At 43.4% G+C, this 20,605-nt stretch overlaps 1 protein-coding gene across 5 annotated transcripts in view; it reads left to right on the top strand.

Annotated features, from left to right (window-relative positions):
- The window catches only part of SEPTIN9 (septin 9), a 216,523-nt gene that overhangs the window by 189,327 nt on the left and 6,591 nt on the right, over positions 1-20,605 (top strand). For all 5 annotated transcript variants that reach the window (XM_079966064.1, XM_079966063.1, XM_079966066.1 and 2 more), the window contains 6 exons: positions 1,357-1,542; positions 8,664-8,792; positions 9,033-9,114; positions 11,238-11,375; positions 18,417-18,534; positions 20,151-20,246. In XM_079966064.1, coding sequence (XP_079822190.1) covers positions 1,357-1,542; positions 8,664-8,792; positions 9,033-9,114; positions 11,238-11,375; positions 18,417-18,534; positions 20,151-20,246 — 749 coding nt within the window. The remainder of the gene's footprint in view (positions 1-1,356; positions 1,543-8,663; positions 8,793-9,032; positions 9,115-11,237; positions 11,376-18,416; positions 18,535-20,150; positions 20,247-20,605) is intronic.

Here is a 20,605-nt window from a genome sequence, read left to right as displayed (position 1 = left end):
CAAGTACTTAAAGAGGACGGGGCTCCATGTTTTTGCAATACTATAGCCTTAAAGGGGTACCAAGATGCAGGTTGTGAGGTTTCTGGTCCAAGTCCTGGTTAATCTTGAAGGATAACTTTTGGAAGCATCAGAAATGACCTATTACAGCCCATTTTGCTTGTGTGGCATGGTGTGGATGACTTATACCTGCCCTTGCCCTGCAAATATGGAAGATCTAGAGTACTGGCAAAACACAGTATTAAATGGACCCAATCTATTCTACCTCCTTCACTTCTAGGGCTCTTGTTCCGTCATGCTGGAGGATGTCCCAGGTATCTTGAATGGATCTGTAAAAGTGCTTTGGTGTTAGGGAGCTTTAGGGCTGCAGGTCTCTCTCTTGTCCCTCCTTTTTCTATGTGGGTTGAAATGTGGGAATGCTGGAAATGCACTTTGTTTTGCTTAGTGGCTGAGGTTCAACTGTTGGATAACAAACCATTCCTACTAATGGCAAAATACTTTCCATGTGGAATGATTCTTTCCTAGTTGTGTGTAAGAATAGCAAAAAATAAAATAAGATAAAATAAAATAAATGCTTGGCTCTCCCATCCTAAAAATGCCGCTATTTCAGGAGTCATTGAAAGGCGTCTTGGCGTCCTCACTCTATAATTTTTTGACCCAGGAATTTTGCCAGCAGCCCACTGTATGAGTTTGAAATGAGTTTTAGAATTACAGGGCATGTGGAGGATTTAAAGATTGTGGCTTCTCACCCAGCACCTTGCACCATCTCACACCCTAAAATGACCCCGACCACTATCTAGGGACAGATTGTCTGAGCAAGGCACGCCACATGCACGGTTCCTACAGGAGTTAAAAACTTACCTAGCTGTTCCAATAAGTAAAGCAGAATGCATTGTAAGCTGCAAGGCAGGACAGGGAATAAAAACCAGGAAAGGAAAGGAGGCATGAGAAGGGAGTTTTAAAACCATGTTGTGGGTGTCTTTGAAGAGGAGACTTGGTCTTTGAAGAGGAGACTTGTGCATAAAAACATTTTATAGCAGTTCTTGCAGTTTCTTTCTTTTTTTAATGTGGATGTATACTGCATATATGTATTTCTAATAATGCATATGTGTGATTACTGCATCCTGAATAATGGACTTTCAGGTCAACATGTGGAATTTGGAAAGTTCACAGATTTTGAGAAGACCTCAGGTTCCATATTCACACAATTCAGAGTTTCATTTAGACTCTGCTTTCATCTGTCTCTGTATTCAGAGCAACTGAATATCTGTATATATCTGCATTCAGCAATATATCTGTATTCAGAGCAACTGTTCTATATATAATAATATATTAATATTCATTACATTTTCCCTTCAGAGGCCATTCCCAGCTACCCAAGCGGCATGATGGAAGCCACTCGAGATGCTGGCATCAAGCAAGCCCCACCAACGCGGACAGAGAAACCAGCTGCTGATTTTGCCTATGTTGGGATAGACGCCATCTTGGAACAGATGCGGAGGAAAGCCATGAAACAAGGGTTTGAGTTCAACATCATGGTAGTCGGTGAGTCTTCTTCCCATGTGGTTCACTTTAGTCAGACTATGGAACTGGCTACCTCAAGAGAAGTGGTGATGACTACCAGCTTGGATGGCCTTAAAATAGGATTAGACAAATTAATGGAGGATAAGTCTATTTATTTATTTGTTCATTTATTTCATAAAAATTATATACCACTTGATTGAAAAAAATCCTCAAAGAGGTTTACAAAAACATATAAAATCAGGGGAAATTTACAATACATTAAAACGTGCAAGAAGTTAATATACTAAAACAGATTAAAATTCATATCAGTATCTGTAAGCATCTGGGTAGGCTGTCTAAGCAAGAACATTTTTAGCAGGCACTGAAAAGAATAGAGTGAAGACACCTGCTTGTTATCCATTGGCAGCGAGTTCCAATGTGTAGGTGCTGCCATGGTAAACAACTGAGTTCTTACAGATGCAGAACAGGTTAGTGGCTCTGTCCTACCTCCACTGTTGGATGCAATACCCTTTGCTGGGAATCACAAGAGGGTAGAGAGCTTTTGTGCTCATGTCCTGCTTGTAGTCTTCTCATAAGCTCCTGGTGTTGGCTACTGTGAGAACAGGGTTCTGGGCTAGATGGGTCTTTGGTCTAGCAGGATTCTTCTGGTGTTCTTGCATATGCTGCAGCAGTGCCATTGGGGTAGAACCTGTTTCTTGTATGGCTTCTTAAGAGAATTATTTTCTCTGTGTATCCTTGCAACAGAGGGCTTAGTAAGAGTTGGGAATTTTAAAGTTATCAGATTTGTTAAATGCATTACGGAACTAATTCCCCATGTGTTGTGGGCTGAATGTCAAGGTGACCGTGTGTTTCCTCTAATAAGCTCTTTGTCCTGACTGGAATGTCAAAAGAGCAAGAACTTGTACCTTTTAATAGTTTGACTCTGTTGCTGCAGCCAGAATAGCTGTATTGCATTTGTCATTGATTGTTTGGGACTGCTAAATCGTACCCCTGGAAAAAAGACACCCAGTGGAAAAATTGCCCTATCGCCTGCTGATACATTGATGAATTGGTTGAGACCATCAACCTTCTCTACCTCCCCTATTCTCCTCTCCAGAAAGTACTCTGTTTTCTTCTAGTGCCCCAGCCCTTTCAGCTGGTTGGTGATGATGAGGGTGGTGTTGCTTGCTAAAGTTTTGCAAGAGATAAGTAGCCTTACAGGGGCTTATTTCCATTTTCAGGACTAAATGTGACCTTACTGCAGGTTCTTTGTTTACAATTGGATTCTCTGATGGTTTGGGAAGAGGTGGCATGGAAGACTTGCAACAGAAGGCTATGCTGCAAATCTGTGTGGCTTACTTAAAACACAAATTAGTGCATTCTTGGTTCCTGCTCAGTGTTGTGTGTGTATGAGAGAGAGAGAGAGAGAGAGAGAGAGAGAGAGGTCTGTGTAGTCACAAAGTGGGAGGTATGAGTGTTACTAGGGAAGTCACCAGCTTATCCCTGACCATTCTGAACATCTAGACACAACATTTTTGCATACACTATCTCTCAGTTGATCTATGAATCCCAGGTTGGAGGAAATGCCTACTGTATTCTCTCATGCTTTGGGAAAAGGGATGTGTTTTCCTTCCACCTGACAGCCACTCACTGCTCATAACTCTGGAAAAAAGGTGGGGCTCGTTGCCTTTATGAACTTCACTGGACACAGTTCTAATATTTCTTGCTTTGTCAGATCTTCCTCTGTGATGATGTCACTCCTCTTGTGCTCTGTCCACAAGAGGCTTCACTTGGGAATGAAGAGGCTGTCAGTTCTGCAGGACAGCGCAGAGAAGAACGCTTTCATTTTTCACAATCCCGGAACTCTTCTTGTGAAGTGCCAACTTCTAATTAATTGGCCGGAAGGAACAAAAAAATGACACATTATTCAAGTGCTGTAATTAGAATGACACCAGGGGGAGCTGGCATTACTTTTGAGTCTGGGCTGACTGCCTGCCAGCTGGACTGGCTTCTACAGTATATGAAAGAATTATTCTGGAATTCTGAATGAGAGAATGGGCTGGATTTATAGCATTGCCAAGTTTATGGCATTAAGCAAAAGTGGTGCATAGGTCGCAGGTTCAGAAACAGAGGGGGGGAATCACATAATTAAGACTAACTGCCAATCAGTCTGCTTCATATTCTAGCCTTCTATGTCACTGCTATTTCAAGGGATAGGAGGGAACTCAATTGCCTTTAGTTATGGCAAGCTGTGGTGAGTCAAAGATGAAGCATGTGGCCTGAATAAGATGGCTAGTAGTCCAACTCCAGGTGTGCAAAAGGACAATGTAACATGAGTCCTAATGTATGGCTGCAGTGAAGCCTCAGGGAGATTTTCTCTGTAAAAAAGCTAGTTCTGACATTTAATCTATTAGACATGCTGAACTTATTGTGTGCACACATGTGTTGTATACATGAGAAGTCCAGCAAAATGCACAGAGATGCATCGAGCCATTCTGTGCAGGTCTGCCTTTGCACATGGCTTGACTTCCTGTTGGGAGTTCCAGCTGCAGTGGAACAAGCCATGCTGTTTTGATTTGTCTGGTTATTTGTCCATCTAGCCCAGTATTGTCTACTCTTGACTTGCAGCAGTTCTCCAGGGTCATAGGAAAGGAGTCTTTCATGTCACCTCTACCTGGCTCTTGTGGAGATGTTCCTCCTGCTGTAAGATGGAGAAGAGAGACGTATCAGCAGGAAACCTCCAGAATTTAGTGGTGGATCTTCAACAGCATGTAGCACCTTTGGTGTTACCCCCAGATTTGTAGGACAAGTGAATGCACACAAACTTTAATCAACTGGTTGCCTAAAGGCAAATTTTATGCAACAAAGCAAAGTGCTAATTTCCAAACCTAAATAAAGTTTTGAACGTTGCTAAGGTTTCCTGCTCTTCTCAGCTCCCTGACCAAACTCAGCCCATTTACCAAGTCAATACTTGCTTCTATGTGCCTTCTTGCTAGGATTTTTTTAAATAATAGGTGTGCATTCTTTGGGGGATTTTATTACAGTTTGTATTTATGTTATTTTAACCCATATTTAGCCCTGGCTATGGGCTAATGGGACGCAGGTGGCGCTGTGGGTTAAAGCCTCAGCGCCTAGGGCTTGCCGATCGAAAGGTCGGCGGTTCGAATCCCTGCGGCGGGGTGCGCTCCCGCTGCTCAGTCCCAGCGCCTGCCAACCTAGCAGTTCGAAAGCACCTCCGGCTGCAAGTAGATAAATAGGGACCGCTTACCAGCGGGAAGGTAAACGGCGTTTCCGTGTGCGGCTCTGGCTTGCCAGAGCAGCTTCGTCACGCTGGCCACGTGACCCGGAAGTGTCTCCGGACAGCGCTGGCCCCTGGCCTCTTAAGTGAGATGGGCGCACAACCCCAGAGTCTGTCAAGACTGGCCCGTACGGGCAGGGGTACCTTTACCTTTACCTATGGGCTAAAGATGGTAGCTGCAAACAAACTGAGGTAGTTAGGTTTTATTTTGAATTAAAAGCACAGGTTTCTGTCCCAAAGTCCTCACTGAATGAATTGAATGGAAACAAATATTTGAATTTTTAAAGAGAACTGTGCAATGGCTTGGTGTGCAGGTTTGGCTGAGCCAACTCGAAACGTTTAAGAAGTGAAGCGTTCAGTTTGGGATTCTTCTGTCTTTATTTGTGGTTTGATGCAGACACAGCCAGGAATAAATCTGCTTCCCTTGTTTCTTCTGAGACCCATAAAATAACCATTCCTGTTCACACAGCAGCTTGACTGTACCCCTGGAAGACTGAGTTGGATTCACTCCAGTGTGTGTATTTCTGCATATGTGGATATTTTGCAGAATCAACAAAATTGCCTGCTGAATTAAAACTGCAGCATTTCCCTGGGGATGTTATTTATTTATTTTCAGCCTTGTAAATTTGCGTGCATCTGCTCTGTGGCAAATATGTCTGGAGTAGATGGATACCAATCCCAGACAACTCAAGTTATCTGGGATTTCTCTTCCCTTGGTTTGCAAGCTGCCTGTCTTGTAATTCACTCTCGAGTTGGGTAGAAATATGAAAACTGGCTACTCCACACAGTCAATCTTGTGCTGTGGCTTATCCTTAGAGAAATCTCTCTGAAAGAATTAGAGTTTCACTGGCTCTTTAGGATGAATGTTTGCAGCTATCAGTTCACACGGTGGGCATATACCCTTAACATGAAAAGAACAAAGACATTATGAAGCTGAACTTATCGTAATAGATACTACGAAGGGAGTTGCTGCTGAGGAAAAGAAAAATGATTAATGCAGCTCTAAGGTTGGACAACCTTTGTTTCCTAGTCTTTTCATCTCTTTTCTTTGCAACAGAAAGCCCATTCATAGTCCCTAATACAATGAATTCAGGTTCATAATGTCTTTGTTCCTTCTGCATTAAGTGTATGCCTCCCATGTTGATATGCCTCACCTTGTATGTTATCTGCAATTAGCAATTTAACAGAGGAAAATCCCACATTCTGAGGTCTTGGCTGTAGAGATCATAAGCATGGTGGTCTCTTGAGTGTGACCTCGAAATAGGTCCCACTGATTTAAATGACTTGACTTCTGAATAGGCATGCATAGGATTGCACTGTCAGTATATGCCTCTATTGTTCAGTAATCCCTTTTGCCTTGCATCTCTTCCAACTTCCTGTCTGCTCCTAGATGAAACCAATCCAGCAATTCTGGATTGTTTCCCCACTTTAACAGTTAAATAAAACTCTGTCTGGTCAGCTTTAAATATCTTCCATTTACGTGGTTGCCTGGAAACTCAACCAGATGTTTATAATTGGGGTGTGTGTGTCCCCTCCCCATGTTTTTTTCTACAGCAGAAGGGTAGCCAATGTGGTGTTCGCCACATATTGTTGGACTCCAATTAACATCAGATAGTCAGGAATGATGGGAGCTGTCATTCAATAAGCTTTAGAGCCCACCATGTTGACTTCCTCTGTTGTATATCATGATTGGGTTTTTTTTTAAAGCACCCCTCTAAATGTAGTGATATGAAACAGGACGTGAAAGGCCGATTGGTACAGTAATGGCAGTACTTTGGTTCATACCATTAGTTCCATATACTCATTCCATATGGTGCTTGCATTTGCTTTTTTGTAGGGTGGGTGGGTTACTCATCCCTAGTGCTAGTCCATTTGCTTCTCACCAGCATTTTTCTTTTTATTCACCAGCTCACATTTCCAAGCCAACCAGAGCAGCACAGGAGATCAGCATTTGCTAATCCATTGCTCTGTTGATGACCCTTCTACTTATTCATTTATTTTTCATGTCACTTATAAATCGCTTCCCATGTGGTACCCCAAAGTGACTCTCAATACAATAAAAAACATATTTAGAACAATAGTACATTTAAAAACAGTCAAAACCATCACATATATAAAAATCATCTGAAACAACACTACGTATATGAAATCTAATAGCGGTACCAACTGGGATTTTTTAAATTAAAAAAAAATCAATTTAAAAGGCTTGCTGAAAGAGGAACCAAACAATTAGGTAGTCTATGGCCATCAGATATTTTTGACTGTGTTTGTCCCATAGTGACGGTAGTATAAAATATCTGGAGGGCACCAGGTTGGGGAAATCTGCTTTAGGAAATAAGCTATGGCAGCACATTCTGATTTATTTCTTGCTTTTAGACCATGAGTATGAAGTGAAGTCTGGAAGGGTTAGGTAGGCATTAGGTAAACTGTTTTAAAATGCCTTTGCAGGGGCCTCCCATTTTGATATTTAAAAGTAGCTGCAGTGATCCCTTGTGACTATGGGTTCTCCCTATGTAGACTCCCCATGTAGGCTAACCACTGTGAGAATCCTTTGCAACAGCCCTTATCTATGTAAGACTTACTCAAGTGTTTCCTCCATTGCCTTTTTCTTTCTTTCTTTCTTTCTTTCTTTCTTTCTTTCTTTCCCTTTCTCCCTATTAGAAATTTGACTTGAATTTGGGACAGTAGCTACAGTATATTCATTTCCAGTACCACCTATAAGTGTTTTAGTTTAATACTGGGTTCTTGGTATCCATGGATAGTTTTCAGAAATATAGCCACATTCTCTCCTTTGTAGCAGTTGCATTTATAATGCAAACTGTTGCATTTATAATGCAAACTGTTTGACTAAAGAAAGGAAAACAATGTGTGGCTAGATCAGAGGTCATTTTGAAACCTTGAGGATGGAGGCAGGGTTTTTTTTCTGCTTCACTGAGAAGAAAGCTAATTGCTGTTAGAACTGAGATGTGTTCACTTTCCCCTCCTTCCATACATATCAGAGTGAACTCAGTGTCCACATTCTGACAGAAATTGAGCCACATGGAGTCACTGAAAAACAAGATGGAGCTGTCAGCATGCTTTTTCTTGGTGTGGTGTGTGTGTGTGTGGAGCCAAGGTTGGACACCAGGAACCAGGGAATGCTGGCTATCAGTTGGAAAGCAACAATTGAAAGGAAATCTACTTGAAGCAGACCTCTTTCACTTAGCTGGCGGGAAACCTGCTACTGGGAGAAAGGCAAACTTGAAGTGGTTCATAAGAACCTCTACAAAACTTATTCTGAACTTGACAGAAAATGGGCCTGGGCCAAATTTTAGTTTTGTAAACAACAGCAATTAAAAGAAAGAAACCAAATTTGCAGCAAAAGTGAAGGGCGGACATCAAACATGTTATGAACAAATGTATTCTTTATTTTGATTTCTATTGGCTGAATGAAAGGTGACTCAATTTTTGTTTCTTCATAAATTTGAGCTTCTTTTGTGCATGCTAGGGAAAATTAAAAGAAGGGAGTTGTTTAGAAAGCTAATTTGCAGATCCAGTTGAAATTCAGATGGTTTGTTTCGTACACAGCATCAAACATAACAAATTCCCAAAAGCCTTTTATTGTGGGAGCAGCTGATCTTTCTCAGCCAAAGAGGGCAAAATCAACATGATTATATTTGCTGCAGCCAATAGCTGAGGCATCCTTCTCATTCTCTCTCTCTCTCTCTCTCTCTCTCTCTCTCTCTCTCTCTCTGTCTGTCTCTCTCTCTGTGTGTGTGTGTGTGTCTGTGTCTCAATGAACACAGTTTGAATTTGTACTGTGGGGGTGATATAAATGGTGAAACAGAAGGGTTTTCTGATATTTGTGCCTCCTGTTGCCTTTCAGGTCAGAGTGGCCTGGGAAAATCTACTCTAATCAACACCCTCTTCAAATCCAAAATCAGTCGCAAATCTGTGCAGCCAAGTCCTGAAGAGCGCATTCCCAAGACAATTGAAATCAAGTCAATCACACATGGTGAGCCTTTCCAAGAGATCATGGGGTTGCTTTTGGGGGAGATGAGGATGTTGAAGAAGAAACAGGGCCAAGAGGACTGTTCAGTTGGCTCACTAGGGTATAAAATTTCTGAAACACCTGTAAGTTCTGTGACCCTTTTCAGCTCTGATGCCGATGTGTATCTGAAGGGATCCCCACCCACCAACTGCATTCATCCTAGGGTAATATTTTCTTGCCTACCTTCTTTGCATTCTGTTTCAGATATTGAAGAAAAGGGTGTTCGTATGAAACTCACTGTCATCGACACCCCTGGATTTGGAGACCACATCAACAATGAGAATTGGTGAGTAGCCATCAAACAAGAAACTCTCCAGTCCACTGCTCATGGAGAGGCTGGAAGGGAGGATAAGGGGTGGGTGGGAGGCTTTTCAGTAGACTGCATTAAGCTGGCAGTTAAGGTACTGGGGTGTGTGTGCATGTTTGTGTGGACTCTGAGCAGCATCACTTTAACAAGGTCTGCCTTGGGTTTTAGTTGACTGGTGCAAAAAAGTTATCCTATTGGGCTGATTGTGCTTCTGGACTATGAAGTATATGGAAGGAATAATTCAATCTTGGTAAAAATAGTGGTGCCATCTTGATGCTAGAGAGAAAAGATTTTATCTTTACTGGCCGCTTCCAAAGGAGATGTTCTTCCCATTGGGAAGAGAGTTAGATTACTCAGCTTTTCCCCATTTTACGGAGGCAGAAGCTGGAGGGGGAGAAATTCTGCCAGGATTCTCTAGAGGGTTCTCATAACTAGCAAATATGCTAAGACAAACCTGTACAGGCTTGGAACTTTGCAAGTGCCTACTCCTGAGGATCATCTTCCTAATTAAGTTTCTCAAGGGACAGCTGTGATAGAATTATTCCCGTGATGCCTTGATGCATCACTAAACAAGGGCCATATCTGTCTCTGTGGCTTATATGGGTAGGGGAAGTATAGTTGAAAGAACGCATAATCATATTTTTAACTACTTTGTAAGTGATGTGGAGTGTCAAATGGTGTCAACCTTCAAAAGTCGAAATGGCTGAACCTTCCCAAATGCAGCTAATGCAAATCAGCTTCAGATCTCATTCCTAAACCACAATTCTGTAAGCAAACAGAGCAGAGGAAAGGGAGCAGAAGATCACAGGGAGAGATGCCTCCCTAGGAACACACAGTGTTGTTTATGTGCTGCTGCAGAACAAAGGCCCTAATGCAGAATGCACTGCCATGCATAGGAAGCGACGAGGAAATTGTGCATGCAAACCCAGGGAGCAGCTGTGCTGCATCTGAACCAAAAATAGGCTGTCTAACTGCCTGCTGATCCACTGAAGGCAATCTGTGAGAAAAGGCTAGGGAGGGAATGTGCCTCACTAGGAAACCTGCTGTACGATGATGGAAGTTGGCATGTTTGCCAGTGATCTCATGTTATTTGGGATAGCAGATCCAAATGAGACCGCTAAGAATTCCAGACTTCTTAATTGTGTGCAAAGTAGTAACAGATGACATTCAATATTAGTAAGTACAAAGTAAGGAACATTAAAACAAGGAGTCAAAGTTATACATGTTTGGCGAAAGCCTTGGCTGCAGGGGTGAAAAAGGCAAATATGATGGGAGGAATCCAACGTCTTCTGATCATCCTGTCAGTGCAAGCTTTTCTGCTTGCTGGACAGAATAATCCCCTCCCCTCCCCTTGCACCTTGTTCTGGGGAGGGCACAGGAGGAGGGAAGAAAGCCCTATTGCACTAGTAGGAGCCTTTGCATGGATCTCTGCTAGTGCACAGGGTTAGTTGAATATTAGGAATATTCAGAGAAGGGAATGAAAATAAAATAGTAACTATGTGGTTGTGTATCTTTTCCCAGGATTGGGGAAAGTTTGTGGATTTTGAAACTATTATTTTACAGTGGAAAAGATAGCTTCTCTTGAGATGCTGAATGGTTCTTGTTTCTGTCAAAGTCTCTTTCTGATCAGGTTTTAGATTTGCTTTTCTCTTCTTACAAGTCTCCAAATGCCAACACTGATCATTCCATGGATTTCTTCCTTGAAAAAGAGACATAGGCTGTTATGTGGTGGGAGATGCTTCAACCGCCTTCCAGTTCTTATGTATTTTCTTCTGAGCTCTGATATTCAGAAAATGGGCTCAAGAGCTCTCCAAGTCATGGGGAACCTGGAACACACTACCTATAACTCCTGCTCCAGGGTGATCATGGATTTCACCCAAAGCATGTAGAAGATTCCATTAAAAGTATATGGATTTGGGTCAGGTCCCTTCCAGTCCTACACTAACCCCTTCCCCATTTCAGTCCTCACATGATTTCATTAGTACTTGTTTCCATGTAAGTGCATTTAGCAGCATGCAAAGATTATATGTGTGTGTAGTCTGAATAATTGTGCACAGGCATAGTTTCTTTTATTTCATACATGGCATTTTCCCCTTGCACAGTTGGCAACCCATTATGAAGTTCATCAATGATCAATATGAGAAGTACCTCCAGGAAGAGCTTAATATTAACCGGAAGAAGAGGATACCAGATACCAGAGTCCACTGCTGTATATACTTCATCCCTGCCACCGGTCACTCGTACGTATCCTCCTTTTGGACTGCACCACCTCCCTGTCTCCAAGAGGAGCAGAGCAAATAAATCTCATGCCCCAGAGTCTACTTACTTGTCTGCTACTGACACTCCCCCCCTTTTTTTTTGTCTCCTTGAGATTGGTTTCTTAGTACCTTTTTCTTTATGCTGAATTTTCTCAAACGGGGGTTCCTTTTGCAGCTCATGAGTCGGAACATTCATAGGGTGCAACGGTTAGAATATTGGGCTGTTTTGAGAGCCAGGTTCAAATCCTCGCTCACCTGTTTCTCAAGGTAACCTACCTCATAGGGAAAAAAGAGGGGGTACAGCATCAACCAGAGCTTTCCAAACTCTGTGTCACGATATGTTAGTGTGTAGGTGTGTCGTGCAAATGCTCCCCGCGCTCCTCCCAGGGCTGGAAGGGATTTAGTTTAACCTCCAATTCGCTTGTAAAACTGAATTACTGTGTCATGAAATGGTGCATGCCTAAAAAGTGTGTCACCAACATGAAAAGTTTGGAAAGCTCTGCCATAAAACCTGGCAAACACTAACCTTTGGAGGAAGGAAGGGCAGGATAAAAAAAATAAATAAGAGATCATGATCGAAGACCAAATTCCACCAGTTGGTCCTGAGTCTTAATGTGAATAAAGATTCTTATCTGTCCCTGGCTTCAAACAGGCCTTAAAACCCTGTTAGCACTGTTTTGAGACACCCTTGTGCTCACACCCCTTTTCTGTTAGGGCTCTGCGATAGGTGCTGATTCCCAGCATGTAAAGGACCTGCTCCACACACACACACACCCTCACTTGGAGTCAGTGTGTAAATCTACATTTCTCTTTCCCACATATGTAGCCACTAAAACATTAGACTGCCTGTCTAATGGCGCCCCGCAGCTTTCCTCTCGCCCTGCTGCTTGCATGGTAATTGGTGCCTAGAAGTCTACCTCATGTATTCCCCTTCTCCCAGGAACATGTGTTTCCAATATAGGAAATGGTTTTGAAGCTATGAGACACCCCATCACTGGCTTTCATGTCCCTGAAATTGCTTTTGGCTACAAGTAGTGTGATACCCCTGCTGGAGGTTAGAACTAGGTGTTCCCTTGGCAGCGGCCACAAACGGCTTGTTCTTGGGCTGTTGGTTTTCTTCGCCAATGTCAAAATGGATGTCTTGGCTTTTTTATATCATTGTGTGGGTTTTTTATCATTGTGTTTTGAGTTGAGGACACAGACCTAGGGATGGGTGAGAACGTGTTTCTGAATGAACTTGAGTTGCAGCCTAGCTGGCAGGTTATGAATGGGGGGTGGGGGTGAGGAGCAGAAAAAACCTTAGTGAGGGACAGTAAAAAAGCACATGGAGAACTGTGGATCTTCTGATAGTTCTCAGTGCACTAGAACTTCTTTAGCATGGTGTATCATCCGACTTCAGTGGCTGCAGTTTGGTGACTGAAATTGGTTGTAACAAGGCTTTCCAATGGGAATGATAGTACATCTCACTTTCCCTTAACCAGTGTGGTGTAGTGGTTAAGAGCAGTGGATTCGTAATCTGGGGAACCGGGTTCGTGTCTCCGCTCCTCCACATGCAGCTGTTGGGTGACCTTGGGCCAGTCACACTTCTTTGAAGCCTCTCAGCCCCTCACCTCACAGAGTGTTTGTTGTGGGGGAGGAAGGGAAAGGAGAATGTTAGCCGCTTTGAGACTCCTTCGGGTAGTGATAAAGCAGGATATCAAATCCAAACTCTCTAACCTGCCTGCTTCATTATCATGGAATACTAGTTTGGCACAGTCTGCTTGATACCCAATATATTCTATATTCCTGTGGGTTCAGAAGGGTGTGTGTGTGTGTGTGTGTGTGTGTGTGCGTGCATGCGCTGGTAGGTGGAAGACTCACTTGCCTGTAGATATGTCTTCGTTCTTTACAATCCTGCTTTCCCCCCACTCCTTCCTCAACAGACCTAAGGCTGCTTCTGTTACTTTTTAGTCATACAGAGATGTGTGTTGCTTGCATGTTTGTATTTCGCTGCCAGCCTATCCACGTCTGCCATGTTGTGATATCTCCACAAATATTTTCATAATTGGGGGAATTAGAAGCTTTCTTCTATCCACCTGTACCAGGGATGGGTCTCCAATTGATGCACACCATATGCAAAATCTATAGCTGGAATAGCTCAGTCAGTAGAGCATGAGACTCTTAATCTCAGGGTTGTAAGTTCAAGCCCCATGTGGGGTAAAAGATTCCTATACTGCAGGGGGTTGGACTAGATGACCCTCGCAGTTCCTTCCAACTCTGGGAGTCTATGAAATGCATACTTAACTTACCCTGTTAATGACAGAACTGTGGTGCAACTGGATCCTCTATTTGCTGTCAGGTTGTTCTTGGTTGGTAATGTCAGAGTTGCTCCCGCAAAGGGGTTGCTCGTAATCTGTGAAGTTTTTTGGCAGACACCTAATGATGATTGGGCCACTTGCCATATTCCTTTAGTTTGGAGTGTGAGAAGTGCATTTTATTCGTATTAAGAGACACATGGCCGTGGTTATGCTGTATAATCCAGAACCCAGCACCATACGCAGACTCCACTGGATCTCACACTTCAAAAACTAAAAGCTTATAACCCTCAGAGTTGTGGAGAGAAGCATGGAAATAGCTGAGCAATATCATGGAAATATTATGTGATTCATGATGATGTCCATGAAGTAGGAGGGATTTTCATGGGTCTTTCCTAGTCAGGAAACCACTGCAGGGAGAGAGGTGGTGTGGATGGCAGGTTATAGCCACAAAGGCCAGATACACAAAAGCCCCCAAACATGCCAATAAGCTCAAAATATGTCTTTGGTTTCTCCCTGTTCTAATTAAGCCACCCGTGGGTTTTGGCACCATCTCTCTGCAACGCATGCATTTTTCACACGCTGCCTGTATTAGCATATTATACATCAAACTTCAGTGCCTTTGAGACACGAGGCCAGCTTGCACTGAGCACTGCTTTCTGGGATGATGGAATTTGGATTAAATTCAATTCAGCTGAAGTCTATTTTTCTTTTTTCTTTTCTTTTTTGCAATAGTCATAAATATTTATCATATACTGAGACAGGCGAGAACCGGGAAAGCTCAGAGTGGCTTTTACGAGCCTTTTGAATCCCTTGCTCCAGTCTGTAAGCCAGAGCTATTGTCCCATCTCATTACAGCCCTAGTTTGACGGATTGCCTGCCCCTATCTCAAAACCGTCTACCAGCATTTGTGAAAGCTTCTCATTTTTAGCTTGTTCTAAAGTAGAACATTTGTGCAAATCATCTAATGATTTCCCTGTCCTCTTGTAGCTGAGCTGTGCATCTGTGTTTCATATATACCAGGACGGGCCATTCTGAACGAGCAAGACTTGAGACCAGTCTGATGTTCCCCAGGACAGTAAAACTCATTTTTAAAGGGCTGAGTTATTTTATACTGGAGTGGAGGGAAGGAGTGGCCAAGGTAGTAACATTGCAAACACTCCCCACCTTATAAATTCACCATCAGGCTCTGTTTTGACATCTGGAAAATCCAAGCGGTTGTGAATCAGGACACCTTCTTAACTCTGCAGCTCTACTGATGCTTGCTCCAGTACTCTGTATTTCTTTCTTTCTTTGTCTGTCTCTCTCCCTCTTCTCTTGCTTTGCACAGCTCACAAAGCCAAACTCTGGTTTACTGGGACTATGCAAATGCACAAGCTCCTAGAGGGGAGTTTGCAGCTGTTTTGCTCCTCTCTGGGCACATAGTTAAGCCATGCTTTGGCTTAGTGTGCCATTTGTACTGGGGCTCATTGTTAACTATGAGCTTCAACAAAGAACAAATCTTGGGTAGGGGAAATATGGAAAACTTGCCCACAAGCCAGATCAGGTTTTTATTTATTTAACAAAATTTATATACTGCTTGATGGTTAGAGAACCTAACCATCTGCTGACTTAAGTGTGTCATCCAAACTAGGCCACTGTGTGTTTGTGTTACAAGCTTCACTGCAGACTGTAGAGGCTGAGTTGACTCTGTGATTTCCTGATGTGGATGCTGATTTGAGAAACAGTACCATGATATACAGGAACTTCTTGTCATCCTCTGTGCTCATAACTTCACTATGTGGTAAAGGGCTTGATTCTATGTCTGGAGGACAGCTTGTGTTGTGCCTTTTGGTGGATGGTGTGACATGTTTTCAGACACTGTCTCCTTCAGAGCAAAGGGATAAATGAAAACCAAAGCTGTGAGTCAGAGCTGAGTATCTAGTCTGGTGTGACACTGACTGTGAATCCATCTGCACAAATTGTATCATCACTAAAAACCATTAAAAGCATTATAGCCTTATAAATATATAAAAAACATTATACTTGGCATCTTGACTAAAAGCTGTGCAAAATTTAAGTGGTTTTAGCAGGTGATAAAAGAGCAAGTGATTACCTTAACCAGAACATCCTGTGTCACTGTGGTACACCTGCACATATCTTTTAAATACAGGACTAAGTCATGTTGAATACGTGTCTGCACATGTGTATCAGCTTGCTTGATGAAGTGATCCCCTGTGCACTGTTCTGTGGGTTTTCCTGACCTCCCAAGGCAATTTCAGGGGGCATGCAAAGAGAAAAGAGAGGGGAAAGCCCCCAGTGTGTTAAGTCAAAGCCCTTGCACAGGGCTTCTGCTTATGGGGTTTGTTGGGTGAATCCCACTCATAGTTAACAACTTAGCTGCTTCTGCACCATTTTTATGAGAGAGTGGCCTGTACAAGTGGCATCCCTCACTTTTTCTTCTGATGGCAGTACCACTTGCTTGGAAGATAATAGCTTTGGTAGACCCTGCCCAACCCTGCAGAACATTCTACTGTTCTACCTTCTATGTTCGCACTCACACATCCCCTGGGTTTTCCTGCTATACAACATGCATAAATAAAAGGATGCATTGTGAGTCTTTTTCATCATGGTGATGAGGTTAGAAACAAATACTAGCAGTACTTATTTCTAGCCCACCTTTCACCCTCGGAATACTCAGGGTGCACAGGATGACATTTAGCATAAAATACAAAATCCTGTGATTAAACAACCAGCAGAATCCTATCAGGTACCTAAGGCCCATTTTAAACAGGCCAAGGTTTCTAAATTGGGTGAATCTCCTCAGCAAGCAGCCTCCTCTTTGGTATCCCACACTCACCCTCATGTGGCAGGCTGGCACTGGGACCTTCATACTCACCTGCCCGACTCTACTCTTTAAAGGCTCTCACAATTCTCTGGCTTCTCTGTTTGTCATCCATGTGTGTGTGTGTGTGTGCATGTAGAAGATGCTCAGTACTGTCATCATCTCCTTGAGCTCTTCATTCTAACAGGCTCTGTTCTTCTGCTAGCGGCTTTTTCCTCCCTTGGCAAAGTGTGCCAGACCACAAAAGATAAAAATAAAAATCCAATCAAAATTCTCATGTTTCTCTCTTTTTTTTCTGGAGGAGGGCAGGGGAATGGATCTGCCTCCGCTCCCCCCCCCCCCCGGCCAGGAGGCAAACTGGTAGGACTAGTAGAGGAAACAGCTTATAGCCCCTGCAGCCAGGATTTGCCCCTTTGCCCAGCTAAACCAGTGTTGATGCAAACTCAGGTTTAATTCGGTCCTGAGTACCTTGCTGACTGCAGAGCAGAGTAATAGTGCTGTGGCGCCGTGAAGCTGCTTAACTTGCTTTCAGGATTAATGCAAAAAACAAAGCACACTTTCTTTTTGTGGGTCATTGGTATGAAATGGCTACTCCCTGTAAACAGGCAGACCCAGCCAAGATATTTTGGAAAGCTGGTGGTGTGTGTGTGCGTGCACTTTTGGTCTGCTAAGCATTTGGCATTGTGTTCGTTGGCAAAAACAATCCCTAATTAGGAAGGCTTCTTTGAGCTGAAATTCTTGCGCCTTCTGTTTTTTGCTGATTCCTGCACAGTGAGGGTGCTTCACACATGTTGATTTTTCCTATTTGGATTACCACTCCCATAGACCACCCCGCACCCCCAAAAGCTCTTATGCAGTGCATGGTCAATCATAAGTGACAGATGTGCCTGTGGTGCGGGTGCACATAATACAAAGAAAACAACATATTTCTCCCATGTATCAATGATTAAAGCTACTCCATCCAACAATCCACCTCCATATTTTTCTGCAAATGAATGTGGCATGTAGCAAATTCCTAACCCATAATGCTCACAGTTTGTTTGTCCATTGCATTTATTCTTGCCACTTGGAGTGGCATACAAAGGGGTTAACCCTGTTTTTTCCTCTTAGTAACCCTGCAGAGTAGGCTGGGCTGGGAGAATGACTTGAACCTGTGACTCCACAGGCCAAGAACATCCATCATGCATACACTAGCAGGATTTATAGCTGCATATAAGGTGGAGAGAAATGTAATCTGTCTTGAGACTTAGGGCCAAATTAGCGAAAACACACTTCTTTTTTAAAAAAGTAAACAGCTGGTGTGAGGGGTCCAATTGGGATGGGGGGGGCTTTAACCCTTTGTCCTCAATGTAGTCCTGGTCTGGGACAACTAGTCCATCTAGCAACAATGTCTATGTCTAAAATGTTTAAATGTGTTCAGGTGTAGTTTGCTATCACTTGCTCTTTGTCTGTTGCAATCGTCATATATCTGTTGGTGGCAACTGCCACAAATGCTTCCAGGAAAACCACCCTGTGATGTACGCCTCACAGACAGGCACTGTCTGGCACACCTGGTCATGAAGGCCTGGTTGATAACCAGCAGCCTAAGTGATCAACTTACAGTAACCAAATAGTGGTTCCAGCCCCCATTTGGTTACTGTTGTCCTATTGAGAACGTAGTCGTGTTAGAGGCAAGAGGATACCTGGCTGGTGGGGCAGAAGGACCAGAGCCTTCACCCACCTCCACTTCACACCCTAGATCAGCTGTTGGCCTCCTGAGTATCACACAGAGCGAATTGCTTCCTTGTGGCATTTCAGTGCTTCTAGAAAGGCCTACTGTCAGTTGGGAAGGGAAGTGGAATGTCATATGTCTCAGCATCTTTAGTCTCCTTTTTGTTTTAAGAAGTCCTTTCATTTTGCTTTTAGTCTCCGGCCGCTGGACATTGAATTCATGAGGCGCCTGAGCAAAGTGGTCAACATTGTGCCTGTCATCGCCAAAGCAGACACATTAACGCTAGAGGAGAGGGACTACTTCAAGCAAAGGGTAAGAGGGATGGTGCCTTCTTCTCTGACCTTTCTGAGGATCTCTTGTCCTCTCCTGCAGCTTCCCCTGTGCAGGTCTCTGAATCCCAGTCGCTGGCTAGGAGCCCAGCACATTCCTCAGGCTGCAGCTCAGAGCAATCTTGCATGGTGAGAGGAAAGGCCTTCATTGATCTCCAAGCCATTGCACGTATTTCTCTTGGCTTGGCCTCTCTCTCTGTGGAGAAGGAATAAATTCAATTTCCCATTCTGATTCTTTTTCCTTCTGCAAATCTTTCTCCTGGATTTTAAAGACAGTCCAGGCCTGCTGTCCAAATGGCTACAGAAGTGTACCATCAACCCCCTGCTTTTTCCACCTAACTCTGCAACATATGCCCAGCCATGTGACTAATAACTTAAGAGGTGTATATGCTCCTCTCACCCTGCTCTGGCTACCTATCGTTCTATCTTCCACTGCTACCTTTTGACCCAGTAACTGGAAATTAACTGCTGGATTTCTCCTTGTACAGTCGTACCTTGGATCTCAAACACCTTGGCTCCCAAACAAATCGGCTCCCAAACGATCGAAATCCGGAAGTGAGTGTTCCAGTTTTCAAACAATATTTGGAAGCTGAACGTTTAGCGCCGCTTCCGATTGGCTGCAGGAGCTTCCTGCAGCCAATCAGAAGCCATGCTTTGGTTTCCAAATGTTTTGGAAGTCGAACAGACCTCTGGAACGGATTCTGTTCGACTTCCAAGGTACGACTGTAGTAGGAAATTGAGGGCATGGTTCAATTTCCAACCATTGTTGCCCTTGGAGCAAGAGCAGCAGTAAAACATCAGTTTGTGAAGCTGCATTAAGCAGCATGGATCAAGGAGATGTACCAAAAATGTCACCCTCAAACTTTAATGCTCCTTAGAACTGCACTTAGTATTTAATATTGTATCTCCACCTTCTCCAACCTCGTGTCATTTAACCAAGAGCTGTACACTGCAGGGTATATGCAAGATCCTGGACTCTGCTTTTCATACAGAACAGAGACTGGAGAGCTTGAGGCTCTGCAGATGCTGTTGGACTCCAAACTCCCCCAAGTCCATGTCGGCATGGCCAGTGGGGCTTGGAGTTGGAAGGGCACAGGTTGGGAAAAGCCAATTTATCTAGTCAATTATCTAGTTGTTGTTGTTGTTTATTTATGATAAGGAAGGAACCCTTCCTTGGAACCCAAGGCGCTGTCCATCAGTTTCCCAAGTCTTTTCCCACATGCTGATCAGAACTCAGGCACCCTTACCGTTGGTAAGGTTTCTACATCATGGGCCTCAAACCATGGCATCAGTTGGCTTGATGAAGAACATGGCCACATACTGCAATTCCCATCTGCTCCAGTTTGAGGACTCCACTGTTGGAGAAGTGTGCCTCTGAATACCAGATGCTGTAAAGTGGGCTCAGGTCCATCTTCCTGGCTTCCTATGGGCATCTGGGCATCCATTGTGAGATTGGGGTGCTAGACTAGGTGGGCCAGTGGCCTGATCCAGCAATGGTGTAATTTATATTCTTATGATAGCTTTTTCAATAAAGGTATTTTATTAGCATTTCTGACTAACCACAGGCTTCTTCTGTTCCCTGCATTGTTTTTCCCACAGATCACAGCAGATCTCCTTGCCAATGGCATTGATGTCTACCCACAGAAACAGTTTGATGAGGACTCTGAAGACCGACTAATAAATGAGAAATTTAGAGTAAGTGAGCGGTCCTTCCTTGACTTGTTTAGCATTTGCTCGAAGGCAAATAGAGCCTAAAGCATCCTTCTCAATGGTCATTTGTCAAGGAAAAGAATACTTAAGTGAAAAGTCAGTTTTGCCTGTGAAATTCTCAAAATCGCTCATCTCTCATGAACCAGTGTCCAGGAGAGGCTTGCCTAGTTTGGCTGGGTGACCCTCTTAACCTCTTTCACTGGCTCAGAAGAGCTAAAGTGGATGTTAGAACTCTCTGAAATAAAGGAGTATGTGGTGGTGATAGTGGTGGTGGGGTAACAGGAATTAACACATTTCCGACTTAATGAAGAAGGGTTGGATTTCATGAGCCCCAATTTCTGACA

Source organism: Podarcis cretensis, assembly GCF_951804945.1.
Source record: "Podarcis cretensis genome assembly, chromosome: 2".
In the NCBI taxonomy this organism is placed as follows: Eukaryota; Metazoa; Chordata; class Lepidosauria; order Squamata; family Lacertidae; genus Podarcis; species Podarcis cretensis.
Note: the sequence above shows the minus strand (reverse complement) of the source record. Positions and strands in the feature narration are given on the sequence as shown.